Here is a 27,959-nt window from a genome sequence, read left to right as displayed (position 1 = left end):
TAACCTGAACTGTGCCCACCAGGAAAGGAAAGCAGAGTAGGAACAAACCCAAACATCCCCCTGCCTCACTCACATCTGCTCCAGTCACAGTCACTCTCTCACTGCCAGGAGACATGCCTGAGGACACAGGAGAAGCTTGTGGAGTGTGGGGTGGGGTGCAGGCGGGTGACAGACTTTGGAGGGTTGACAGGTCTGGTTCCCTCTTAACACCTCCCATTGACCTTTCCACTGAAAGGTGCTTAGCTTTTCTGAAGAGTAGCTGGGGATAGTGCTCAGTTTGGAGGGTAATTGTGACAATTAGATGAAATAACCTGACATTTGTCATTTCCCACCCCCTGACTTTTTCCCTGTCTCTCTAAAGCCTTTCGAGGTTCCAGAAGGAACACGTGGTTATTCATCGTCAGGGCTCTTTGTATCACTGCGGGTTGAGGTATTGCAGGTTTAACAGCTGACCAACTGTTTCGTGTGTGAGAATTAGCTTGGGCAGTACTTGGGGACAATGCTTTAGTTTTAAAACCTAGGAAAAAGATTTGCTGAGAAATAAGGTGTCAAACAGCAAATCAGTATGCAGAAGTGAAAGGTTCTAAGCAGGTTCTAGGGCAAGACTTATCAGTTGTCCAAATGGAAGACTGTCAGAGAGTAAGGGAAAGGGGCGGTCACAGGCAGACACCTGGCCACCTGGCTGGGGCTCCCCTGTGAATTGCCTTCTCCTCAGAATTTACCCTCCTAGTATGTTTCAACTGTAGGGAAAGGATGAGGTTTTACTTTACAATTGTGTTTCTCCTTATGAGTAAATACCAAGGCACATTCTAGCTTAAACACATCCCTTGGTATTTGGCTTAATGTAAGTCAAGTGAAACCTATCGCCCAGCTAATGCTCAACCTGCATGTGCCCAGTCTTCAACGTTGGGGATGGACTTTGGGATGTGTTGATCTTCTGTGAGTCACTATGGGGGTGCACAGCTCGCCTCCTTGGGGTAACACCTCTTCATTCCACCACACACCTTCTTTAGACTAAAGAAAGGGGATCAGTGGGAGGGGTGTGTGGTCAGGTGGGTGTGAAGGACGCAGACACACAGAGAAAGGATGAGAGGCAGCTTCTTTCTCAGGCCTGCTCTGAGCCCTTTCACAGCATATGGGGTGTTAGGATCTCAGTAACCTTTCTATTTGACTCCTGTGAGAACAGGGCAGTGGGCCTTTCTAAAAAGGCATATCTCTCGGATGGTAAAGCCAGAGGCTGGAATGCTGCAGTGGACTTTAAGATAGCGGCCATTAGCTTCCCCAGGTGACAGTGCTGCCTCTGTCTCAGCTCAGGGACAGAGGATAGCTACGTGCACAGGGACAGCTTTAGAACTTTGATTCTAACCATGGAGGTGACCGTGCCTCATGCAGTAGATGTTTTTCTGCCATTTAAGAGGTTTTTGTTTCCCCTTTCCCTTTTGTTCCAGTCTGAAGGAGAAAATCAGACTGTGATCTTAATATGAGCAACTCTGCTCAGCACAAACCTGCAAAGTGCTGGCTTCCTGCAGGTGCGTAAGAAGGCTGCAAACAGAGCAGGGAGCTATGCCTCAAATGCGCATGCTTGGCACCGGAGCGGGGTGGGCTTTAAGCAATGCACACACAGAGAAGAAAACAGGAACTCACATTACTTTTGCTTCCAGACGAGTCACTTTCCTTCTGATCCAAGCAACACTGACCAGTTCCTTTCTGCGGACAACCATCTGGCTCCTGAGGACGTGAAGTGCTTTACGTGAGCGATACTTTTTATATGCAAACAAGAATGTGCCCTGGAGGTTTGGACAATCTACGTGAGACTCGGACTCTGAAGCCACCTTCTACTTACAGGGGTAGCACAAGGCTGTTCTTGCTTTGCTTATTTATTTATTTTTATAAGGTAACTTATGAAATACATACCACGCAAACGCGTACTATAAAATAGCACAATGTGCAGAAGTCTGAAAGAAACACCCAGTGCCTGGTGCAGGCGTTTTGACGTATTTGAGATTGTACTGTTATTTATATCATAGACATGCCGCACCCAGTAGACAAACATCGTTCATTACAATTACAATAGCACGCTCATATCTGAGCTCTTTTAGGGTAATGAGCAGTGGTAAAATACACTTTTTGTGGTAATTTTCCAGGGCAATCCTAATGATCTGGTACATACATTGTTCATTATAATTGACCTGGGACCTTTACAAAAGAGAAGCGATTTAAGTGCAAAAGGGAAATGCAGCCGGGTGAGCTGACGGCAGTCTCCCAGAGGACCTCACTTGTAGCTTACTCATTTCTGTTTCTTACAAACCCCACTCCTTGTACCTTCTTCCTCAGGTGCTTTCTCCTGCCTTGCAAAGCACTTCCTCTCCCACCATAAGCTCTTAGAGTCCCTAGAACGGACATGGATCGATGGTGGCTGAAGAAAACTGTGCTTCTTTGGGTTCAGTGGGTAATAAAAACCTGCCTTGTCCCATCTGGGGTTGGATTCCTTTCACCCCCATAATGTAGCATGGCGACAGGGTGAGCTACTGGAATTCATTTTGGGCCTTATCTCCAGCACCTGTGTTCCAGGAGAGGCCGGTAACACCCACACTCTAGAGAAGGGACTTGATTCAGCACTTGCTGGTGTCTCCTGCTTTCCTAGTTACACCAGCAACCTGCTGGGTGCACAGTCTCTTCATTTCACCTTTTAGTGTGTTGGCTCTGACTCCCTCATGAGGCAATAGAAATCTGGGACACCCATGACCAGAATACCTGCCTGACTTTAGGACACACCCACTGTACATTTCTAGGGTCTATGTGTGGAACTGAGGCGGGAGTACATACAGAGACTTTTTAGCCTGTGGCTTCTGCTTTCTTCCTACAAAGCTTTGCAGGGGCCTCATATGCTCCTGTGAATACCCCAGCCCAGTGTCCGCTCTCTCTCTACAAGGAGCTTCGTTGATCTTATGTGTATACATTGGCTCCTAAGACCTTCCCTCGACCGTCTCAGGAAAGCACCTACCCTAAAGGGACAGTTGACGCCTATATGGAGAATAATCCAGAAAAGGATAAACATATCCCTTTGTTCTTATGGACTCCTGAATAGCTGGTAGGGTCACAGGGGGCTTCTGTAAGATGTGAGGTGCCCTTTGCTTCTGCCTAATGTCTCCTCCTTCCCCCATCCTGTCCTCAGCAGAGGGTCATCAGATGTTCCGTCTTGAGTGTCTGTCAAATGCTACTCACACCGTCATTGGCATTCTCAACGCGAGTAATTATTTGTTGAACTCTTACTAACTGCCAGCAATGCATTTGAGTTTTCACCAGAGAGGCATTTCCATTTTTGGAGGTTGCTCCCTGTGTTCTCGGAGTGAATTTTAGCTTCTACTTCGCAATTTCATCTCCCTTTTCTGTTTTCCCATTCCCAGTTTCTTGGGTTCTCAGGAGGAACCTTCGTCACCAAAGCTGAACCTGGCCCGAGGTCTAGTGTGTACCGACATCATCTCAGCTGCACTGGATGGTTGCCCTGCCTAATGCAAGTGTGTGGACATCTGGTTAGCTCATCCGACTCCCCTTTGTGGTTCTAGACCACATCAAAGGTGATGCAATGCTCACCCGGTCTTCAGCAAGCACTGGCAACTCCAGTGAGCCCCTGTCCCCTGCACCTCCCTTCTTGATGACTTTGACTGTCATAGTTGGTTGTGATGATCTTACAAAGTCCATTCTCGTGCCCCCAGCTTTGACTACCTGTTCTTCTCATTCCTACTCCACATGATGTGTCTCCACTCTCCCACCCTTGTGCACTCACCATGCAGAAGGTTCTTCCGCACTCCAGGATTGGCCGGTACCCAGTACATCGACAGAGATTACCTGATCAGAGGGGAAGCACAGCTGTGAATTGCTTGTCTCTAGTCATGTATGGGTATGCATGTGTGCCTGTGTGTGGGTGCTCCTGAAGGCCAGAAGGAGGTATTGGGTTTCCCAGGGCTGAAGTTATAGGTGGTTGTAAGCCACCAATGTGAACTGAACTCTGGTCCTCTGGAAGAGCATTAAAGAAGCTCTCTTAGTGACTGAGCCTTATCTCCAGCCACTCTACTGGATTCTTTTAAAAACTGAAATAGATCTAACAGATTTTCTTTTTAGCTCTGGGGAATAGAACTGAGGGCCTTGGACATGCTAGAATAGCCTTCTACTTCTGAGTTATGACCCTAGCCTGGATGTTTAGCTATTGACAATAACTATTTGAAATTATGTAAGCCAGTGGGATCTTAAAAAAGCAGTTCCCAAGGTGGTACTAGAGAAGCAGAGCATCATGGATGGTCTACCAGGTGTATTCCTCAGCGGCTCTTAGGTCACTGCATCAGAATCACCTGGTTGCATTTGTTAAGCACATGAATCTGACTTTCTGGAACATGAACATCTGGAAACAGGCCCAAGGACCTGCATTTAAGAGACCAATGGGGCATTCTGTTGCATAGCAAAGTCTGGAATCCTCACGTTTCCAAGGACGGGGGTGAAGGTCTGAGGGTAGTGGGAGAGTATAATCTAGAGTTCATCTCTAGTGGCCCAATAAGAAGTTTGGGCTCAAAGGATGTGAACGCTATGGGTTGGTAAAGAATGGGCAGACTTCTCAGAGCAGCAGGAAAGATGGGGAGAGACTGGCCTGGAGGAGTCATGCAGAGAGCAGGAAGTATGGTAAATTAGGCTTGGTCGGGTTTTAGGATTGATGAGCTTTTGAAGAGAGATCCACGGAAGGTGGGGGCTTTAGATGAATTAGTATGATTCTGTGGTTATTATTATTAATTATTATTTTATTGGGGATCGAACCCAGGCCCTTTTACCCATGATAGCTACTCTATCATATGCTTTGTTCTGTTTTTTTAGCACTTGAAAATAGAGATAAAGATAGAGAGCTAGGAAGAGCAAGAGAGGGAGAGAGAAGGGGGGGAGGGAGAGACCAGCAGCTGGCAGATAAGGAGCACATCTGTTCTCATCTGTCTTTCTTCAATCTATAAGCTGAGGACTTGTTTAGGGACTGATAACACCTGAAGGAAATATTTATTAACCCTATATGCTTATGGAGTTAAAACTGTTACAATCTTTCAGACGAGAGGCTTATTGAATTGAAATATGCTTCCTGCCCAAAGACACACAGTATTAGACACTGGAAACTGAAACACACCCTGTTGGGAAGTAAGATCTCTCCCAGTGGAATCATGCTGTAACGAGGTTGTCCATGATCGGGATGGCCCAGCGGCTGATGTCCTTAAATAAGAGGAAGATTTATAACCCAGACAACCAGGGGAAAGGTGTGAGATAGAAACAGATTGGAGTTATGCATCCCATGAGCTCAGAAATGCCCAGGTTCAGTTGACACTCACCAGAGGCTGAGAGAAAGAAGGAAGCTGTCTCCTCAGAGTTTTCAGACTCAGCACAGACTTAATGCTTCCAGAAATTCGTGAGAACTTCCTGTGAGTTTAAGCCAGTTTGTTGTGCTTTGTTTGGTAGGCTCATAGATTCAGGCCTTTGGGAAGCTTGTGATAAGTCAGGAGACAGAGAAGTGTGGTGGCCCTGTGCCACGTGCAGCTGGTTTGACATCTTCTGTGTCTGCACACAAATGTCAGAGATGACTGTGGTGTGGCACTGAGCAGAGGATGGTGTGTGGGATCTGAGGATGGTGTGGGGGATGCTGAGGATGGTGTGTGGGGTGCTGAGGATGGTGTGTGGGATCTGAGGATGGTGTGTGAGGATGCTGAGGATGGTGTGTGGGGTGCTGAGGATGGTGTGTGGGATCTGAGGATGGTGTGTGAGGATGCTGAGGATGGTGTGTGGGGTGCTGAGGATGGTGTGTGGGGTGCTGAGGATGGTGTGTGGGATCTGAGGATGGTGTGTGAGGATGCTGAGGATGGTGTGTGGGGTGCTGAGGATGGTGTGTGGGATGCTGAGGATGGTGTGTGGGGTGCTGAGGATGGTGTGTGGGATGCTGAGGATGGTGTGTGGGGTGCTGAGGATGGTGTGTGGGATCTGAGGATGGTGTGTGAGGATGCTGAGGATGGTGTGTGGGGTGCTGAGGATGGTGTGTGGGATCTGAGGATGGTGTGGGGGATGCTGAGGATGGTGTGTGGGATGCTGAGGATGGTGTGTGGGATGCTGAGGATGGTGTGTGAGGATGCTGAGGATGGTGTGTGGGGTGCTGAGGATGGTGTGTGGGATGCTGAGGATGGTGTGTGGGATGCTGAGGATGGTGTGGGATGCTGAGGATGGTGTGTGGGATGCTGAGGATGGTGTGTGGGATGCTGAGGATGGTGTGTGAGGATGCTGAGGATGGTGTGTGGGATGCTGAGGATGGTGTGTGGGATGCTGAGGATGGTGTGTGGGATGCTGAGGATGATGTGTGGGATGCTGAGGATGGTGTGTGGGATGCTGAGGATGGTGTGGAGGATGCTGAGGATGGTGTGTGAGGATGCTGAGGATGGTGTGTGGGATGCTGAGGATGGTGTGTGGGATGCGGAGGATGGTGTGTGGGATCTGAGGATGGTGTGTGGGATGCTGAGGATGATGTGTGGGGTGCTGAGGATGGTGTGTGGGATGCTGAGGATGGTGTGTGGGATGCTGAGGATGGTGTGTGGGATCTGAGGATGGTGTGTGGGATGCTGAGGATGGTGTGTGGGATGCTGAGGATGGTGTGTGGGATCTGAGGATGGTGTGTGAGGATGCTGAGGATGGTGTGTGGGGTGCTGAGGATGGTGTGTGGGATGCTGAGGATGGTGTGTGGGGTGCTGAGGATGGTGTGTGGGATGCTGAGGATGGTGTGTGGGATGCTGAGGATGGTGTGTGGGGTGCTGAGGATGGTGTGTGGGATCTGAGGATGGTGTGTGGGATGCTGAGGATGGTGTGTGGGGTGCTGAGGATGGTGTGTGGGATGCTGAGGATGGTGTGTGGGGTGCTGAGGATGGTGTGTGGGATCTGAGGATGGTGTGTGGGATGCTGAGGATGATGTGTGGGGTGCTGAGGATGGTGTGTGGGATGCTGAGGATGGTGTGTGGGATGCTGAGGATGGTGTGTGGGATGCTGAGGATGGTGTGGAGAAGCTTGAAGAACCTGTTCATTCAGCCTGCCCTCTGAGTCACACCTACCTCCCAAGGCTTCCATGAGCTGTTCTTCTGAGGGCTGTGGGTGGTTCCTGAGCAGTGTGTACATGGACATCACCATCCCAGGGGTGCAGAATCCACACTGGGTGCCGTGAGTCTTGGCAATCCTCTCCTGGAAGAATACATCTGTGGTCACATCTGCTGTCACTGACTCTGCCCAGGGTTCTCACTCCTGAGCAAATGTGTCCCAGCCCTTTGTCCAGGTCTGTGTATTCCCTTTCTAGGCAGCTCTCAAAGGCAGTGCTTCACGAGCCTTATCTCACAACTTTAATTACTTCCCAGGGTCAAATGCTCTGAGACATCTGTTGGGAATTAGCAGTGAGCAGCCTGCACTCCCAGTGAGAACAATTCTCCAGGGATCAGTAAGTATTAGGAGGGTACAAGTGAGTTTCAAAACTGCTTTTCTTGAACGCCCGTATATCTTCCATGGCTTAGGTCTCACAGGAGGCTGTGTGGTTTTGACTGACACGGAAACCATTGCTGGTCTTTTGTCATCTTCTTCAATGTTTTCTGTGTCAGTTCAAATGGCTCAACTTTCAGGGACTGAGGATTTTGGTCTCTGTTAAAGTGTGATATATGCTCTGGTAATACCGACTTCTGGGAAATGGTAGGGAACTCAGGTCTCTGCTCCAAACTGCTTGACCAGAATCTGAATTGTTAGCAAGCTTCAGTTGACTCCTAGGAACAACAAAGCTTAGGAGCTTGGCTCTAGATTTAGTGTCTAATGCCTGGGATCCCACTGTGTTGACTTTGAGTATCTTGTACAACTTCCTAGCAGACACTTTTCTGAGTCCTTCATTTTTACTAACCTCTTTGGAGTTGACTCTATCCTTTAACAATTTATTAATTTTATTTATATGAGTACACTATAACTGTCTTTAGGGTATTGGATCCCATTACAGATGGCCGTGAGCCACCATATGGTTGCTGGGAACTGAACTCAGGACCTCTAGAAGAGCAGTCAGTGCTCTTATCCCCGGAGCCATCTCTCCATCCCTGAAGTTGACTCTCCTTCAGTCAAATTCTGATTTTACTCCTCAAAACCTTTATGCTACAGGGAATGATCCCTAAATTTTATCCCATAAAAATGTTGTCTGATACCAATTTTACTATAAACTGGAGTAGGAACTGAACACAGGCTATAAAATAAATGTCTCTGAGGGGCTGGTGACAGAGCTGTTGATAGGGCATGCCACATATGCATGTATATGGTGAGAATGTGTATATGAGTATATGTATGTGCAACATATGTGTGTAGTAACTGTAGAAGCCTGAAGAGGGCGTCGGATCTCCTGGCACAGGAGTTAGAGGCTGATATAGTTGATATAACGGTGCTGAGAGTTGAACCTGGATTCTCTGGGAGAGCAGCCAGTGCTCTTAACCAGTGAGCCATCTCTCCAGCCATACGTATGTTTTTTTTGACATGGCATCTCATGTATTCCAGGCTGGCCTTGAGCTCACTGTGTCGTGAAGGATGGCCTGGATCTCCTAATCCTTCTGTCTTATGTCCCCAGTACTGGGGTTATAAGTATGTGCCACCCTGCCAGACTTCTGTAGTCCCAAGGACTTCATGCATGGTAGGCAAGCAGTGTATCAGCAGCTATATCCCAGCCCCCACAAAGACATTTATTCTATGTTCAATATCTACTCCAGTTTATAGTACATTGGTATCAGACAAGGTTTTAAAAGTCTTAATATTATTCAAATAGAAGAAATAATGAAAGATGACTATTTAATCAAATGAAGGTGTGTTTTAGCGTTCTCTTACATCAGCGATCAGATGTTATCACCATGATCAGTGAGTGTCCGAATGTCTAAAGCTCTTGGGACAGTCTGCGTAGCCTTTGGCAAAGTGTAGTTGAGACGTGAGATTAGAATGTGGTCTTACCTGCACGGGGTGGAGCCTGGTCTTGATGCTTCCCACACCTTCCACGGTGGTGACAGCAGCCCCATGCAGGGAGCACAGGGGCACCAGGCATGCCATGACAGAGAAGTGTCTTTGTGTGGGAGACACAAAGAAAACCAAGTGAAATGCCACAGTCCTGCCCCCGTGGAGAGCCAGAAGTAAGAAGGGTAGGGATGGATGGGGCGGGGCACTGCAGGGGCGGCGGCTCTGATGGACAGGGATGGATGGGGGCGGGGCACTGCAGGGGCGGTGGCTCTGATGGACAGGGATGGGGGCGGGGCACTGCAGGGGCGGCGGCTCTGATGGACAGGGATGGGGCGGGGCACTGCAGGGGCGGCGGCTCTGATGGACAGGGATGGTGGTGGGGAACATGGACTGCAGGGTGGTGGCTCTGATGGATGGGAGTGGAAGGACTTGCAGGGGTGACAGATGAGAGCAAATCAAAGCACTCTCTGCTCATTCTATGCCACCTTTGAGGATTGGGGATCCTTAATGTGAACCTGGACATCCTGGACTTCAGAAAATCTTTACAATCTTAAAATTGATCCTCCCAGGAGCTTTTAATTATTAAACTCCCTCTTCCCAAGTGTGGAAGGACCCATGTCACCAGAAGGGTGGCTGAACCTCTATTAGTCTTTGTTAAGGCAATGGCCTCATCACAAGCAAAGGTTCTTTTGCCTTTTGCCTATACTAATGAATTCTGCATTCATGTTCTTGTTAATTTAACCTCTCTGAGTAAAGTCATTGTGTGTGTGTGTGTGTGTGTGTGTGTGTGTGTGAAATCTGTGTTTTGAAGCCATTTTGGTTTGGACCAAAGATGTGGATGAAGTTCAAGTTGTGGAATCTGACTCTTACTTAGTTGGTGAGATCATGCTCTGCAAGGTTGGTCCAGTTTAAGAACAAAGAAAGCATTAGCTTCCAGGCCAGAAAATATGGGTTCAAGTGGTTGGTCAATTAGGTTATTGGTTATATGACCTTGAACAAGTCATCTCTTCTTTTTGAGCTTTAGTTTCGTCAAGTATGGAATAAACTATTGGCTTTTCTTGATTCTTAATCTGGAATACATAGGCCTGGGAGGTAAGGGTCACCCAGAAGTGACACACAGAAGGCAATTAGCACATCTGTGTTATCAGAGTAAAGGGCTCACAGCATTTGTGGGGATTTTTCAGTGGGCTCTTGAATATGGAGACACTAAGATCTGTTCTTTTTCAGTTATGTGGTAAAATAGAAGGCAGGCAGGGACAGACCTCTCTTCTGGCTACTGGACCTTGGGTAACTACCTTGTCTTCTTGCACACCGGATCATGTTGGGACACCATCACGGTGCAGGATCCACAGCCCCCTGTCCCACAGGCATACTTAGTTCCCGTGAGTCGTACTGGAAAGGAAGAAGTCAAGGAAAAGATACAAAGCAGACATTTTGCCTCTGAGATAGCTACTTTCCTAGGGTGTCACTAGTGTGGAAGGTCTTTGTGGAATGACATCCTATCTGAGAAGCCATTTAATTAGCTATGTGGCTCTGGATAAATTAGCCCAGTTGGCTTGTTTTCATTTACAGGGTAGAAGGGGTAATACCTACATCAGGCAAGCTCACCATAAACATTTTGTAGGGTTTAAGATAAAGCTCCTTAGACAAACTCTACTTCATTACAAGGTATTTTTATGTCTTCTTGTTCTAATCACATAATTGGGGGAGAAGAACTACTTTTAACAACTCAACACATTATTAATTTTTGCCGGTAATAACCCAGCCTTCCTCTGGCTGCATTACACCTGAAGTGGGTGATGAATCTCTAGATCTCTTATTCTTGCTTCCAGGTCCCACCATGAGCAAGCATCCTTTGTTCTCTCTCCAGGTAATTCCAAAGCTGGGCTCTGCCTCAGCTTTGTCTCTACATTTCTCTTTCTTTTCCTGTTTCACCTGGGTGAGAAACTCAGTCCCTGAGTCTTGTTTCAGAGAGGGAACCAGGGCGGTTTTCACTTGGCTGGAAGCAGAGCCACAGTATTCGCGCTGGCTACCTTCCCACCTTCCACAACACACGGAAGTCTTGATTATTTAAAACATAAAATGTTTTGACTTTCAATATTGGTGGCTAATTAGAGACCACGTGGGCTTTCACACAAAGCTTGTTCAGGGGCAATTTAGTTTCATTTTTTATGTTCTGACTTTCCCCAGAAACCCATTGGGCTTCCTGATTAAAATACATTTACCATTATGAAGATCTGTGTTCCAGCATATAAGATGGTGGGGGGAGATCTGATGTAAGAAAATAGATGTAAGATAAAGCAGTCTTTACCCTTGTCATATCCAATTGCTGAATCTGAGAATCTGGCTTCCTAAAGGGCAGGTCACAGGCAACCCAAGCCTCTATTACATAACACTGTGGCTCGGCAGAGCCCAAGCACATTGCTTAGCTGCTTTTTCATGATATTCAATCACACATAAGCAACGCTGGGAAACCTTCTCCTCTCACCAGCCCAATTAATCTGATATTCTTAAAGCTACTGCCAAAAGCAAACAGCAGACAAGGGTCAAAGGGCTGCTGGCTGCAGACCTATATCCCCTCACAACCACAGCGGCTTAAGCTCTCTACATTCTTCAAGGCATGTATAAACATGGTTGAAACTGACAGAAAGGGTCCAGTTCTTTCTCAGGAAGTCCAGCAGAGTGACTTCTGGGTCAACATTCTTCTCTGTCACCTGTGTTGGAAACAGGAGGGATTATGGGATTTAATGGATGACTTAGCAGAATGTCTGTTTGCTATAGGAGGTCGGACCTTCCTCCTCTCTGTGGGCATTTAGTCTAGACTCTGCCCCACAGTTACCTGGCAATAGCCAGGTATGCCTGGCTCAGTATAAAAGGGGCTGCTGCCCCCTCCTCACTCTCTCTTGCCTTCCTGATCTTTCTTCTTGTTCCTGATACCCGCTCTCTTCCCATAACCCCTCTCAGAGTGCTCATGGCCAGCCTGTGCTTCTCTCTTTCTCAACTCCCCTCCCCATGCCCCAAATAAACTCTATTTTATACTATACTGTTATACAGCCGATCCCTCAAGGGGAAGGGATGCCTCAGTATGGGTCGGCAGAGGTACCCCCTTCTCCCACACCATACCTTGTCTCCCCCAAACACATCTCTGGTCTCTCCTATTTCTTCATGAAACACACCACTCTTCCCTCCCCTCGGTTCCCCCTCCCCTCTATCTCTTGACTTATTCTCTGTTCTGACTATAGTCATATTGTTCTGGGCTCATAACTCGACCTGGGGCTGATAGAGGAAGGAGCCCCCCTCTGGCTTTTGGGTCAATAGAAAAGCCATTAGTAACTCAGCTAACGAGTGATTGCCATAGAAGGATGTGGGAATGTGGGCTGGGGAGGCAGCCCACGGGTGAGAGCATGTGCAGGCAAACGAGGGGTCCTGTGGGCACTGGCTGCCCCCTTGGGCCAACTCCTAAGGCAGACATGACTGTGTCCCCATTAAGTGTGTGAAGTCAGAGCTTCAAGAGGCTCTTGGAGGAGGGTGGTAAGAGTCCTGAGAAGCTGTGTGCCCTTGGAGAGTACAGTGGGGCTCACGTTAAGAAGGGCCTGGGCACTAAAAAAAGCCAGTGTCCTGTGCGAGGGGTGGTGGGGGGAGGAAGGAGGCTACCAGTGAAGGTAGAAACAGAGGCTTGTTCTTGTCTATCTATATATTCCCAGAACAGGCCGCAACCCAGGGAAAGAGGGGCCTTTAGGCTTTTCAATTTGTGGGTTATGACTCCTTTGGAGGTCAAATAACTCTTTTGCAGGGGTCACCTAAGGCCATCGGAAAACACGGATGTGTATGAATCACGGAAGTAGCAATGTTACAGTTGTGAAGTAGCAACAAAAGCGATTATATGGTTGGGGGTCACCACATCGTGTGAGGCACTGTGTTCAAGGGTCGCAGCCTTAGGAAGGGTGAAAATTACGGCCATAGAGAAACTGATTTGATAAATGGAAACACAAAGATGGATCCATTTAAGACCTCGGAGTTCAAAACGCAAACCACGTTACAGGGTGCACTGGTCCTGTGCCGCAGGGGCTCCTGCCCAACGACTGAAACAACTTTCTTTCCATTTTTCCAACATCTGTGGGAAGCACATGCCACAAGAGAACTCTTAAGTCTCTGGGAGGTGAAGTGATTTGTATCAGGTTAGACAGGAAGTATAATATCAGAGTCCCAGGTGCGAAGGATGCCGAGGCATTCCTGCCTCCCACCACTGCCACGACCCAACTTCGAGGAGAAAAGATAAGTCATGATGGGTTCCTAAACCTGAGCTTTTTAGATCGAAAAGGAGAGGCCCTGATCAGATTCTGAGTACCCCTGGAGCCAGGGGGTTTCCTGCTGCAAGCCACAGGGCTAGCACTACGTGTCACTTACCTTCCTCCCATTCACAAAGAACTGCAACTGATCCGAGGTCTGGGCTGGGCACGACATGGCTCTGGTGAGTTTAGCCTCCTAGGATACCAGCTACACAAGTGCAGACAAAAGGTGGAGGTTGGAACAGGCAGCCTGGAACCTCAGCAGGGACTGCTCAGCTGTGGAGAATTCCTTGCTTCCTGGCTTTTTAAACTATAGGGCCTCTTAATCCCATGCCCCAGCTCCCACCAACCCTGGCTTTGAAGCTGGGTTGCAGGATGCAACCTATACCTCTTCTCGCTTGCTCTGAAATCTGAGAGTATCACAAACAACAACCTAAGCTTAAGCTATCTCTGTGCATTGCCTCAATCCAGCCCCACACCCCCCATAGGGACTGGGCAGACCGCTTCCTAAGACCCCGCCTCCAAACCTCCCCAGCTTGCTTTTTCATTCTTTATGAAAAAAAAAAATGGTGCCTCCTAGGAAAACATACAGATGAGCTCGGTTGAGGGGAAGGTGTGGGGTGTCATACCCACTTGGTCCTTTTATGTCTTTTCTTTTGCTTCTCTATGCTCAAGACCTTTCTGTTGGAAAAAGTGTGATCTGTTCCAAATACGCCGAGGCTAGTGGAGCAGGACTGGTAATTCATGTCTCAGAAGTAACTGGGAACGAAGCCAGGGTCTCCTGGGTGGAGACAACGCTAAGTGTACAGACAGGCCGATGTTGGAGAAGACACTGCACATGCATGAAAACCCTCTAACTGCATATGCAGGTACAACCATGCTGTTTTCATGGTTTAGCTAAAATGATGTCCAAGGCTTGCTGCTTCTGTGGTTTGGGTTTGGGAGAGTTGGCGAGTGCCCTCTTTTCTAGACCATCCTTCGTGAGGTCATGAGCATTGTCATTAGAGTAAAACCTAGATGCTAGAAGGAACATTCGCTGCGTGACAAGGCTCCAAGCCAGAACTTCCTCTTTCTCAGCCCATCCACATGTAGCTTCCAGTCATGGGGTCCAGAAAACACCCCCAATCCAACGAGGCTGTCAGCCCTCAGGTTTCTTGATAATTCTACAGACTAGCTCTTGAGGCTTCCCAATCTGGGTGGATCCATGGATGCATTTATATGGGTGAGTCCTGTATATTAAGAAATTGTGGAACAAATTTGGTACGATTTTTGGGAGGGGAAGTTGGAGATCTCTGTGAGTTAGACAGGCCCTCCAGTTTAGATTTTAAAACCCCTGATAGCTCTCCAAGGCTTGGGATGTAAGACCCGGACTCGGTGCAGTGTGCTGAGCCTTCTCCAGTTCACTTCTAGTGCTGGATTCACGCATGCTCTTGTTCTAGGGGAGAAACCCTCCTGATCCAGCCCAATTACTCAAGGCCTCCTTTCTGCTTCAAGATGGTTTTCTCTGCTTAGGGTCTTGCAGTGTCTGCCCATCCATTTATAAAGCTCCTTATGCGGTGGAAAGCCCAGGAATTGGCCCCAGAAGCCTAGCTCCTCCCTCACCGTCCTTGTTTCTGGTTTTGCCATGTTGACCCTTTTCTCGTGTGTGGGGTATGCGGAACTCTGATGGCCCAGAGCCTTGGTGTATGTTATTCACTTGGGCTCAACTCTTCGCTCAGAGTTTGGTTGGCTTGGCTGGTGCCCTTTTGTTATCAGGGACTGAGCCTTTTCTGATCGCCTAGGAGCACCCTTGTCATTAGCCAGCCTGCTTGGTTTCATGGACAGTGTTCATTCCTCCTCCTCCTCCTCCATCATCATCATCATCATCTTTATGTAGAACAGACTGGCCTTGAACTCATGGAGACATGCCTGCCTCTCCCTCCAGAGTGCTGGGATTAAGGTGTGGTCTACCATGCTGACTCTTTCATTGCTTTGGAACATGGCTGCTGTGTACTAATTTCTTTTTAAACTGCTTTTCCCATTAGAATGTAAGCTCCAGGGATGTAATATTAGGTTCTCTGCTGTGTATTATAAGAAATATGTATAAAAAGTATTAGCTTGACTGGAGAAGGGGTCACATGTCTGCAGTGACAACAGACTTTCCCCTCCCCCTGCTTACTCTCCCCCCACCCATCTGTTTGTCACCAGAACAGAGGGGGCTTCCTGAGGAAGAGACAGAGGTGAATGGGAGTGGATCCCTGAGAACGGAGGAGGGGGAGGAGGGAGGAGGATGGGGAGGAGGATCCATGCTGACAGGGGGCGAGTCCTGCCTATGGCCACTCCCACTTCAGGGGAAACAGTGAGGGGCTGTATTTAATGTTTCCTATGCTGTTCATCACTTTTTGAGTGAGGGCAACTTGTATCCACAGAGAGAACACAGGGGTACCACACAGGAGAGCCAAGCTGCTGATGATAGAAACACATGTATCATGGACCTCTGAAAGCCATTTTATGGCGATGAAATCCTCCAAGGACAAGCATTCAGAGGAGAGAACCAGTTCTGTGTACTGAGGTTGGATTAAGGTATTAGATTCAGGTAAACAAATGTATCACTTTCTGGGAACTGAAAACCGACCTGAATTCTCCAGAGAAGTGTTTTTCAATCAAAGAAGACATTGTTTGCATGAGCTCTGGGGATGTAAACAGATTGAGGGAAAGGTGTTGCTGTAACCTGGAGACCCAGGGGAGGCCTTCGAGGCTGTGGTTTGCACCCCTGCCATAAGCCCTCGGGGATGTACGGGTGCCCAGTTTGGAAACTGTCCACTTTAGAATGAGCAAAAGGCTCTGTGGTGAGAGGGTGAGATTGTTGTAAGACCCCAAGGAGTCTTAGCTCAGGAGCGTGACCCACAGACCACAATTAGACGATAGACCACTGTAATAACAAGAGGTTTTTATTCCATGTACATGGGGTTGCTCATTCTCGAAGGGAGAGTCAACCCTGAACTCAAAAAGCACACATCTTTTATACTTTTTGTGAGGGGGGTGAACTACTATTTTATCATTGGTCAGCAGTATAATTTTCAGAAAGAGGAGAGAAAGGGGGGAGGAAAAGGGGGGGAGAAACTTTGGCAGTAAGGTTGTTGACAATTTGTAGTTTTTCTTGGAATTCAGTACAGGGAGGAGTTGGGGAGCTTTTGTTTTGTCTTAACTCAGCTTGGTCAGTATAGCTTGACCTGTCCATTAAAACTTTGTTTTTATATTTTTAGAACCTTGTTTACATATTTCAAAACTTTGAGGGGTTTTGTGCTTGTTTTGTTTCTCAGAATTGGGTGATTAGAGCATGAGTCAATTATGACATGCATCAGGACCCTATCTAGGGCTTTCTAGAGGGCCAGGTGGGTATCAATCAGTAAATTCTGTGGTTTTTCTGAGAATTAATCTGGGCCTGTTTTTATTTGTCAGGCACAGGAGGGATCTCATAGCCTTGGGATGACTGGAAAGTCTCTGAGTCTGACTTCAGCCACTTCTGTGTCTTTAGAGTCTCACATTCTAGTAAATTCTTTGTCTACTTTCTCAAGAATGGGTGTTTTGAAAAAGTCTCAGAATCCCTAAATTTTTTATATTTTATGTCTCAAGATGTAGACTTCTGCAGAGTTTTTCTTCTCTCTTAGAATTATTCAAGACAATGGGAGAAAGCAGTCATTTTTGTTTCTCTACTTAAAAAAATCTTTTAATCTCTTATTCATTTTGACAATTTAATCTGTGTATACAATGTATCTGGATCATCTCTACCCCATTTCCCCTCTCTATTCCCCTCACCTATGCCCTCAACAAGTAGCCTTCCCACCTATATATCCTTATTTTTTAAAAAAGAAATGTTGCAATCATTGATTCCGTTCAGAGGGTCGGGGATATCGAGTAGTCTTATTGGCTTAATCTTATGTAGGTCTTGTGTGTCTAACCATCCTGCTGAGAGTTCATCAGCCTGTGTCATGTCCAGAAGACAATTAGCATTTCATAGCATTCGACTCCCATTTCTGAGATGTCCCCTGAGCCTGTGGGAGGGATATGATGTAGCTTTCCATTTAGGGTTGAGCACCCAACATCCACATAGTCTCAGCACATTGTCTAGTCAAAGCAGAGAAAACAAAAATGGCTGCTTTCTCCCATTAGCTGCTGTCTAATGCAGAAAGGCACTGATAACCTGTGAGAAACAAATTACTTAGCTTTCTTAGTTAATTTGCTTTATTAATTTCCCAGCCTCAGTTTCCCCCTTCTCTCCTCCCAGTTCTTCCTCCCCAACCTTCTCTTCCCCCACCAATTCCTCCTCCCTTTCTCTTCAGAAAAGGGGAGGTCTCCCATGGATATCAACCAGACTTGGCTTATCAAGTTGGAGTAAGACTAGATGTGTTTTCTCCCATTGAGGCTAGATGTAGGGGAGTTTCCCCCAACTCATTAGGGGGAAAGGATCCCAAAGGCAGGCAACAGAGTTAGAGACAGTCTCTGCTCCTGCTGTTAGGAGTCCCCCACAAAGACCCAGCTACATGGCTGTTACATACATGCAGAGGGCCGAGGTCAGGCCCATGCATGCTTCCAGGTTGGCAATTCAGTCTCTGTGAGTCTCTGTGGACCAAAGTTAGTTGATTCCGTAGGTTTTCTTGTGGTGCCCTTGAATCCACTGACTCCTATAATACTTCTCCCCTTCTTTCTCAGGATTCTTCAAGCTCCTCCTAATGTTTGGCTGTGGGTCTCTGCATCTGCTTCTATCAGTTGCTGGTGAAGCCTCTCGGATGACAGACAGTGATGCTAAGCTCTTGTCTGGATGTATAGCACAATGTCATTAACAGTGTGAAGGGTGGGCTCTTTCATTACACGGGTCTCAAGTTGGACCAGTCATTGGTTGGCCATTTCCTCCATCTTTACCCCTGCAACATCTTGTAAACAGAACAAATTGAATGTCAAAAGTTTTGTGGCTGGGTTGGAAGTCTTTTTTGGTTACAGGAGATGGCCAGTTCAGGCTGCATATTCCCCATTTCTGGGGAGTCTTAGCTAGAGTCACCCTCATAGATTTCTGGTATTTTTTTTTTTAGTGCCCTAGGTTTCTAACTTATCCCAGAGATTCCTCCCAATTCCACTTTTGTCTCCCAGTACTTTCTCTCTCTGTTCTTTCTCCACTTGATCTTTCCAGTTCTGCCCTCCCTGTCCTGTCCCCTCAAACCCCCAGCTCCCCAACCACCTATGATGTCTATTCTATTTCTTCTTCTCAGTGAGGTTCACTTGTCCTACCTTAAGCCTTCCTTATTACTTAGCTTTTTTGGGTCTGAATTGTAACATGGGGATCCTTTACAGCTAATATCTACTTATAAGTGAGTACATAGCATGTTTGTCCTTCTGGGTCTGGGTTATCTCACTCAGGATGACCTTTTCTAGTTCCACCCATTTGCCTGCAAATTTCATGTCTTTGTTTTTTAATAGCTGAGTGGTACTCTATTGTGTAAATGTACCACTTTTTTTTTTTGGTTGTTTCTGGCTATTATAAGTAAAGCTGCTATAAACATGGTTGAGCAAGTGTCCTTGTGGTATGGTGGAGAATCCTTTGGGTGTATGCCCAATAGAGGTATAGCTGGGTCTTGGGATAGTTCTATTTCCAATTTTCTGAGAAACTGCCAAAATTGATCTTTAAAGTGGCTGTTCAAGTTTGAACTTCCACCAGCAATGGAGGAGTGTTCCCCTTGCTCCTCATCCTGACCAGCATGAGCTGTCACTTGTGTGTTTGATCTTCTCCATTCTGATGGGTGGAAGATGGAATCTCAGGTTGTTTTGATCTGTGTTTTCCTAACAGTGTTCAATGTTTCTTTAAGTTCTTCTTGGCCACTAGAGATTCCTTTATTGAGAATTCTATTTGTACTTCATTTTTTAAATTGGGTTATTTGATTTGTTGATGTTTAGTTTCTTGAGTTTCTTATATTTCTTGACTATCACTGTTGGATGTGGGGTTGCTGATATCCTTTTTTCATTCTCTAGGCTACTGTTTTGTCCTTTTGACAGTGACCTTTGCCTTACAGAAGCTTTTTGGTTTCCTGAGGTCCCGTTAATCTTAGTGCCTGAGCCATTGGTTCAGAAACTTGTCTCCTGTGCCAGTGAGTTCAAGTCTAGTCCCTACTTTCTGTTATATCAGGTTTAGTGTATCTGGCTTTATGTTGAGGCCTTTGATCTATTTGGACTTGAGTTTTGTGCAGGATGATAGATATGGATCTATTTGAATTCTTCTATATGCAGACATACAGCTTGTTTTCTATTGTATAATTTTGACTTCTTTGTCAAAAATCAAGTGTTCATAGGTGTGTGGATTTACTTCTGGGTCTTTGATTCAATTCCATTGATCAGCCTGTCTGTTTTTATGCCGATACCGTGCAGTTTTTATTATTATTGCTTTGTAGCCCTATCTGTAATCAGGGATGATGATACCTCTAGAAGTCCTTTATTGCACAAGATTGTTTTAGATATCCTGAGTTTTTTGTTTTCCATATGAAAAGGAATATTATTCTTTTAAGGCCTGTAAAGAATTGTGTTAGAATTTTGATGGGGATTAGATTGAATCTCTACAGAGTTGAAGTTTTATTTTCTTATTTTGGTGCAGAATTTATATATTGATACAAGTTTAAGGTTTTCATGGACATAAATCTTTGTATACTGACACAAAGTTTAAAATTAATTTTGTTACTTTTAGATAGGCATTGTGCTTATGCAATTCATTAAGAATATAAGGCTTAGACCCAGATCTTCTAATAGCTGCTATTACAAACTGTTTAGGATGATTAAATAATACAAGTTAATGGTTAGATAATAAGCTCATGATAATATAAGATCTGATTTAATTACTCTAAAATGTTTTCAATATTCATATAGTAATTAGGTAAGAGTACTCAAGGCTTAACAGTTCAGATATTATACATACATATATATATATTCTCCAAAAGCATCAAAAATCCAGAAAATATGACATTTAAATCATTTCAATATCAATAGATCTTTGACTAGGAGACAAATCTACTCCTAACAAATCTTCTTCCACTTCAAAGAAGAAGCTGAGCATCACTACCCCCATACACAGTTGCTCCAATTGTGGCAAGCCAGCCACTGAACAAGAACTACCTTAATTTCATCTACAGACAAAATGCTGCCCAAAAAAGGACAAACGAATGCAAGATGGTCAACTGCTAAGCTCTGCCAAGACAGGGTAAGATAGTCACTCATAATTCCTGCTTCACTTCAGGTCTGATAGATGGTTCTGGGCCAAGAGGCTGAAGGCGGATGTTCCGACTTTTTAAGGAATATAGGGGACCATCCAGGCAATTAGCTTCTCTACACATTGTATAAGTTTTGGAAGCTGTGCCTTTGTGCTTTCTATAGATTCAGGTAATATTTAATTACTTCTCAGATCTCTGACAAGGTTGAAGACTAATTATAGACTCATAAATGAACTTAAGTTGTTTAGCATTAAAGAAGATGTTCTAGATTTGAAAGGATGGTTTTCAGAAGGTCTTGCAAGTTAAAATCAAGCATAATTAGACACAGAATTGTAAACTCTTTAAGTTAGGATAGATGATAGAATATTGTATCTAAATTTCCAAATATGATGGACTGATGTTATAAATGTATATTATACCTTACAATTTACATAATTGTAAATTAGGTAACTAGCGCAGGACAAAGAGGCATAGTCACCATATGAAGGAGCCAGAGAGCATGGCCCAGAGGGCTGTTCAGGGGCAACCAAGATAGAACTTAGGATAAGTAAGTAACAGCTCAGGACTAACAACATGGAGGTTAGGCAGTGGCCCAGCAATTGTGCAGATTAAGCATATTAAAATATAAAAGCTGTGTGTGTGTGTGTGTGTGTGTGTGTGTGTGTGTTTCATTTGGAAACATAAACCTTGGAGCAGGTAGTAACACTTCTGCCAGTATTTATTTATTAATATTTATTTTTACATTTGTTTACATGTTAGATTGCATTGATTGATTTTTGTATGTCGAACTTCCATTGTTCACTCTGGAGTGAAGCCTACTTGATCATGGTGGATAAGTTTTTTTTTTTTTTTTTTTTTTTTGATATGCTCTTGTATTTCATTTGCAAGTATTTTATTGAGTATTTTCCCATCAATGTTCATGCAGGAAATAGGTTTGTAATTCCCTTTCTTTGTTGGGTCTTTGTATGGTTTTGGTGTCAGGATGACTATAGCATCATAAAATGTTTTTGGCAATGTTTCTTCTGCTTTACCTAGTGGAATAATTTGAGGAGTATCGGCACTAGCTCTTCTTTGATAGTCTGATAGAATCCTGTGCTAAAACTATCTGACCCTGGGCCTTTTTGTTGTTGTTGTTGGGAGACTTTTAATGATTGCTTCTAGTTCCTTAGGGATTATTGGACTATTTAGATTGATAAACACAAATACTTAGAAGTTAGTTTGACAGCATATTCATTTAGTAAGGTAACAGTAGTAGGTCCCCCCTAGGGCCTATGATATCCAGAGCCATGGCCCTTTGAGCAGGTCTGCTTATAGTACCAGGTATGAATTCTCTCTTGTGGCAAAAGCCTCAGATCTAATTAGGGAGCAGTTGGTTACCCCCATAATCTTCACCCTGCTCTAATACTTATGACACATCTTGCCTGGCAGGTCAGTAATACAATGTTCAAGGCTCGCTAATGTGTAATTCTGTTGATGACTTGTTTTGCTCAGGGGCCTACATTACACTTTCTGGTACGGAAACTGGCCAGCAGGGGGAAGTTTTCAAGTCAGCTTGAGTTTGACTTCTCTATGTCTTAGGACAAAAGTGTGTTATGTCTTCAGTAATGCGTACTTTAATTCTCTAAAGCAATGAATCTTAACCTTCTTAACATTGCAAATCTTTACTATAGTTTCTCATGTTGTGTTGACCCCAACCATAAAATAATTTCATTGCGACTTCATGACTGTGGTTTTGCTGTTATAAATCATAATGTAAACATCTGATATGCAGGACATCTGATATGTGACCCCAAAGAGCTTGTGAGCCACAAGTTGAGAACCACTGCTCTAAAGGAAGACTGTGTGTGTGTGTGTGTGTGTGTGTGTGTGTGTGTGTGTGTGTGTGTTTGTGTTTATTTTGCTGAGGAATAAACCCAAGACCTCATACATGTGAAGCAGGTGCTTTGCCACTGAATTACATCCTAGACCTAAACTTTCTTACTTTTAAATAGATTATTTTAATTGATGAATGAAGCTTCATTTCTATTGACCCTGGTACTTGAATGTGTGCTATTAAAATGGTCCTGTGATTTATATCAAAGAATCATGTGTTCTAGTTTGGCTATGACATATTCCCCATGGCTCGTGTGTTTAAGTCTTGGTTTCCCTGTGTGGTAGCATTACTGAGGGGATTGGGAATCATAACCGCATTAACTTGCCGAAAGGGTTAACTCACCAATGAGTTCATAGCTAAATAGAACTATAACTAGCTAAGTTGTTTGGAAGTGGCACCTATTGGAGAAATGACTCTGAAATGCACATCTCACCCCTAGCCTCAGTTTACCTTCCTCTCTTCCCAAAGACGAGTGGGCTGTTTCACAAGGTTCTAAGAATTTACCCCTCTTTATCCCTATCTCTATCTTTCTTCCACTCTTTTATCAGGATTTCTTGTATCCTAGGTTGGCCTCAAGTTTGCTATGTGGGGGACGACTTTGAACTCCTGACTCTCCTGCCTTCCCTCGTGAATGCCTGAATTACAGATGTTCACTTTATACAGGGCAGGGGGTTGAACTCTGGGCTTCACACCTGCTAGGAAAATGCTCCACTAATTGTGTGAAATTTCCATCCAGCAAGTAAAGTCTCTGAGTGAAGCGAAGATCATCTTGACACAAAGAGCTTGGCTAACATTGAACAGTAGAGGACAGTAGACCTGCATTTTCTGGGACTGAGAAGTAATAATATTAAAGGGTTTGAAAACATTCTCAAGTGACTAGTCAGTGGTGTGTGTGTGTGTGTGTGTGTGACCAAACAAAAAGCAATTCTAATTAAAAACGAAGAAGACAAGTAGTAGTCAAAAAGATAAGGGCCGATTTTTTGTTTGTTTGTTTTTTTTTGTTTTGTGTGTGAATTCATCTGCTTAATATAGGGAAATAATATTTTTATCAATACTAGGCACCATAAAATGTAAACACAATTACTGTCATAAACCTGGATATACCTTCAAGGATTAAAGGTGACTTTGTTTTTAGCTACCCTGTGTGCATATAGTGCGGGAAAAGGTCTTTATATTAGCACTGGGTACTCGAGAAGAGGTCTACATTACAAGCAACGGAAATTTGAACTCTGAAACTTCACTGTCTTTTACTGTACCATCCATGTTTACCTCCGCTCACTGACCGCGCTCCCTGTTAGGCCCATCATAAGGACAGCACAGTGGAGTGATGGGTGAAAGAATTTGATACACTAGAAACAGTAGGAGCCGGGTTTTCATGATACGGTTTGTCCAAGAGCTGTGTAGTGAAAGAAACTCAGTGAATGGTCTAGAAGGGAAACAACTGTAGCAGTTTAAGGACTGGGCTTCTGGGGTAAGGGAGAGAGCAAATGTGAGACACAAAAGTATTTTCGGGGCCACAGGTGGAAATACAGAGACAGACGTAGCAGGACTTCAGGAAAGACTTGCTTTTTGTGGTGGCCATATTTAGTAGCCTTTTTCTTACCATCACTTGAAGATATGCATCTGCTCATAGGTAAGTAGAAATGAAGAATTAGAGATATAATTGACTTTCTAAATCAACAAAAGAACAAGTGTAATGAGTCACAGCTCAAAGTAACAGGCAAAAACTGAGAGGAGCTAGGGAAACAGTCTAAATCTATAGTATGTCAAGTTTAAATCACATGTGTTACATATAAAATAGTGCAACATATATGAAGGGACAATTGGAACATTGGAACCATTATAAGAAATGGAGGAGTCATTAGTTCTGCCCCTTACAATAGTCATTAGCAAGTGCACTATATTAATTATGGGTTCTGTGATGATATTTTTGTATTGATATGTATATATACTCTCAGAGAGGAACAGCACCTCAGGAGCACTCTCCTGACAGGTTGCAGAAGGCTGATCCTGTGCAGAACACAGAGGAAACCAGTCTGGGCTGGAATGGAAGCTGCTTCCTTAGTGGCTAGTCCTCAGCAGGGGCCGTGTAGGCTTCTAGGAGAGGATTAATCAATAATTGTTCTCAACTGTGGACCCTGAGAGCAACCTTACTGCCTGGCCCTGGTGAGGTGAACCCACTGGTGCAATCCCCAGAAGACAGTTGTGTGAGCTCCCACATACCTTCTCCTGGAACCTTACCTGTGACGGGTGGGGGGGAGAGCAGGGGGGGGAGGACAGGGGGCTAGAAGTGACATAGGAGTGGGGGGAGGGGTAGAAGTGACATAGGTGTCCTATTTATTTACATGTCACTTGTAGGAAGCCGTTGGTGCCAATAGATGGTGCCAGCTTCCCCCCCATTGTTCAGCCTACAAAAACCTTTCCCCTCGTGTTGCTTGGAAACCACATAAGTCACAGCCCAATCTTGGGGCACGTAATTGAGCTACAGGAGGATGCACCAATCAGGTAGCAACACAAGTCTCTTAGGCATATATAAGCAGTGCATTTCTCCCCCACGTGAGGAGACTGCGGGAGATCCCACCAGGCAAGCACCTAGAGAGATCCCCTGCTCAGAGAAAAGTTTCCTGCTCAAGAAGTCCCCTGCTCAGAGTGCTGTACAATAAAGGTTGTCCGCAGAAGAATCTGTTTTTTGTTGCACGCCTGTTTCGGATGTGGGCGCATGACAGTCACTGATCTCAGTTCAACAAATCAGGAGTTGCTCCAGCTTCTGCCCATTGCAAAAAGAGGTTTCTAAGAAGCTGCTGTTCCCTTGCTAAGCAGATGCCCTCCCCAGCTACGGGCTTTGAGCTAGGTTTACAGTACCATACACGAATTCGTCAACATGGACTGTGCCTGAAATCCAATCAGGAAGTTGTCACCCTGGTAACAGACATGTCACTATTACATTCATAGGTATGTGTCACCAGTTACTGCTCCAGCCCGGCCTGATTTCTTCTATGCTCAATGTATGTTATGCAGTGAGACTTTTTTTTTTAATGGTCCTGACGTAACGAGTTTGTGGGTTAGGTTCCAGGAAATGTAGATTATTGGGGGGGGGAATTAAAGGATTAAATTAAACACTTAAAGCCCATATATTCACCCTCACTTTGGAGCAGGACACACTAATGGGTGAGCCTTTCTCCTGCTAGTCTCTGCTCTCTGTTCCTGTGTGAGTGTGGTACCCTCAGGGAATCTAGATGTGGGGCTGGGAAGACAAGTCCACCCTGGGCTCCTAGAGTGGCTGAGAATGATTTCTGCACACAAGTCCCTACGGGGCAAAGAGTCCTGCTCCTCCATCTGTTTTGTCTCATCGAATACAATTTGTCTCCAAAGGTGTGGGTTGGAAGCTTGGCTCTCAGGGTGGTAGTGTTGAAACTGTGAGGTGTGTGTGTGTGTGAGTGTGTGTGTGTGTGAGTGTGTATGTGTGTGAGTGTGTGTGTGTGTGAGAGAGAGAATGTGTGTGTGAGAGTGTGTGTGTGTGAGAGAGAGAGAGAAAAAAAATGTGTGTGTGAGTGTGTGTGTGTGAGTGTATGTGTGAGTGTGTGTGAGTGTGTGTGTGTATGAGTGTGTGTATGTGAGTGTGTGTGAGTGTGTGTGTGAGTGAGTGTGTGAGTGACTGTGTGTGTGTGTGTGTGTGTGTGTGAGTGTGTGTGTTCATTCATGGAGGCCAGAGGAGTGTACTGGGTGTTCTGCTCTATTCCTCTCCACCTACTTCTTAAGACAGGCCTTTTCATTGAACCTAGAGCTAGGCTGGCAGCCAGCAAGCCCCAGCAATTCTACACCTTCCCAGGGGCATGAGCCCTGGTTCGCTTTCTTTGCGAGTGCCCAGGATCTCAGTTTTTATGCGTGCGCAGCAAACACTCTTACCCTCCGAGCCACCTCTTCAGCCAGCAGCCTGTTCTTTTAATCTGGTCTCAAACCTATTCAAGTTGCTGTGAGTTCTTTCACCACCACAGTCTCTGATATCTACAGAGTTCAGATAAAGGACAGTCTTAGTCTTGAGCACACAGATCCTTGGCAGCGACTCAGTTTTATTTCTGCTTTTAACTTTCCCAACAGAGACCCCAGGTTGCGTCTATGTAAGCTATGTAGAACAGAACCAACACAAAAAGGAAACTTGGTGAATTTTGTGTTACTTTGGTGGGGAAAAGGAGAAGTGGTTCTGATTTCATCTTCAGCCATTAAGCCAAAGCCAAACATCAGGCCCTGGACTGATGCTTTGCAGTGTGGCTTGCCTGGAGGAAGATTGTATCATGTAGCTAGTTTATGGTGGAGGAGGGGTGCCATTTGGAAACTTTGGTTGGTGCTTTAAATATGTTTTTGTGTTGTTATAACAAAACACCAGAGGCTTGATACTTTGTGAAGACAGAGGTTTATTTTGGCTCATAGTTTAGAGGCCAGGTCACAAGGCTGCCCAGCTGATGAGGACCCCCTTTCTGTCACAGTAGATGGCACCACACACTAGAAATGCAATGGCTCACACTGGTAGAGAGGAAGTCAGGGATGAGGAGGAGCCAGGCTTTTGGGAACTAGTTCATTCCTTCCTATCACTATCGATTCCTTACCAATGACCTGTTGATAGATAGGCTCAACCTTACAGTTCCAACACTACCACCCGGGAGCCAAGCTTCCAGCACACATTCGAACCTCTCTCCAGTTGCATATCCAGAGTTCCTGAGCACTTACTGCTTGCCCTGGTGATAGCATCACAGGAAGTGACAGGCGCTGGAAAGTGGGTTTTCCAGGTGTGCTGGGTTTGGGAGACTCCAGTCCAGAGAGTTTTGGGATAGACAGTTCTGTTGGGTTTCAAGCATAGCTTCCTGAGCTACCCCAGGTTAGCCGGGTTAAAAAACTCACTGACACAGATTTTCAGGACAGTGAAAACAAAACAGAATTTCTAGTTCTAAGTTTTGTCACACAATTTGTTAAAAAAAAAAATCTGTATCTTAACATGTAATCACACACCAACCTAATCACAGAGAATAACCTAACCCAGTAAAATCATGTTTGATAAAATTCTAGTCAGTTCACATGCTGCTCTGATTTTGGGCCAGTTTGAACCAGCTGTACGGTCTTCCTTTTTCTTAAAGACACGAGATTAAGACACATGGATGGACCAAGGTGTGAAAGTTGAAGGGTCGTCTCTGGGAATCTAAAAATGATCAAACGATAAAAGACTCTTGTTAACAAAGTGTTATTCCACACACACACACACACACACACACACACACACACACACACAAACCCGTTATAATCTGAAGGCATTTAAAACAGATCGAGTTGATATTAATTTTTCTTTTCATTGTGTAGACTTTCTGTACCTATTTCAGTCATATCACGTTTACCTTCCACAGTACACATCTTAGACAGATGCGCTTCTATTTTTTTGCGATAGGGTTTTTCTGCCCCTGAATTTGTGACTTTCCTGTCTCAGCTTCCAAAGTGCTGGGATCAAGTCATTGTGCTTGGGTCCCGTTTTTCTGTTTCGGTTTGGTGTCAGGGATGGAA

The 27,959-nt window shown here is 45.3% G+C and overlaps 2 protein-coding genes across 3 annotated transcripts in view; both read right to left on the bottom strand.

The window, feature by feature from the left end:
• LOC308433109 (aldehyde oxidase 2) overlaps positions 1–13,693 on the bottom strand; it is an 84,494-nt gene extending 70,801 nt beyond the window's left edge. The window contains exons 1-7 of one of the 2 annotated variants that reach the window (XM_080933013.1): positions 13,429–13,693; positions 11,663–11,735; positions 10,317–10,413; positions 9,019–9,127; positions 7,116–7,242; positions 3,788–3,849; positions 1,645–1,728 (exon numbers count right to left, since the gene is read on the bottom strand). In XM_080933013.1, coding sequence (XP_080789139.1) covers positions 1,645–1,728; positions 3,788–3,849; positions 7,116–7,242; positions 9,019–9,127; positions 10,317–10,413; positions 11,663–11,735; positions 13,429–13,485 — 609 coding nt within the window. In that variant the 5' untranslated portion in view covers positions 13,486–13,693. Of the gene's footprint in view, positions 1–1,644; positions 1,729–3,787; positions 3,850–7,115; positions 7,243–9,018; positions 9,128–10,316; positions 10,414–11,662; positions 11,736–13,428 lie in introns of those variants that run through there. The other variant, XM_080933012.1, reaches the window with a different exon arrangement.
• A 13,856-nt stretch (positions 13,694–27,549) lies between these two features.
• Positions 27,550–27,959, bottom strand: part of LOC308433111 (aldehyde oxidase 4) — a gene marked incomplete at both ends in the record, with an annotated part of 57,415 nt that continues 57,005 nt past the window's right edge. Inside the window, one exon of the mRNA XM_080933015.1 lies at positions 27,550–27,603. Coding sequence (XP_080789141.1) covers positions 27,550–27,603 — 54 coding nt within the window. The remainder of the gene's footprint in view (positions 27,604–27,959) is intronic.

Source organism: Micromys minutus, assembly GCF_963924665.1.
Source record: "Micromys minutus genome assembly, chromosome: 19".
Taxonomy (NCBI): Eukaryota; Metazoa; Chordata; class Mammalia; order Rodentia; family Muridae; genus Micromys; species Micromys minutus.
The sequence above is the reverse complement of the archived record's forward strand: the minus strand, read 5'-3'. Positions and strand labels throughout refer to the sequence as shown.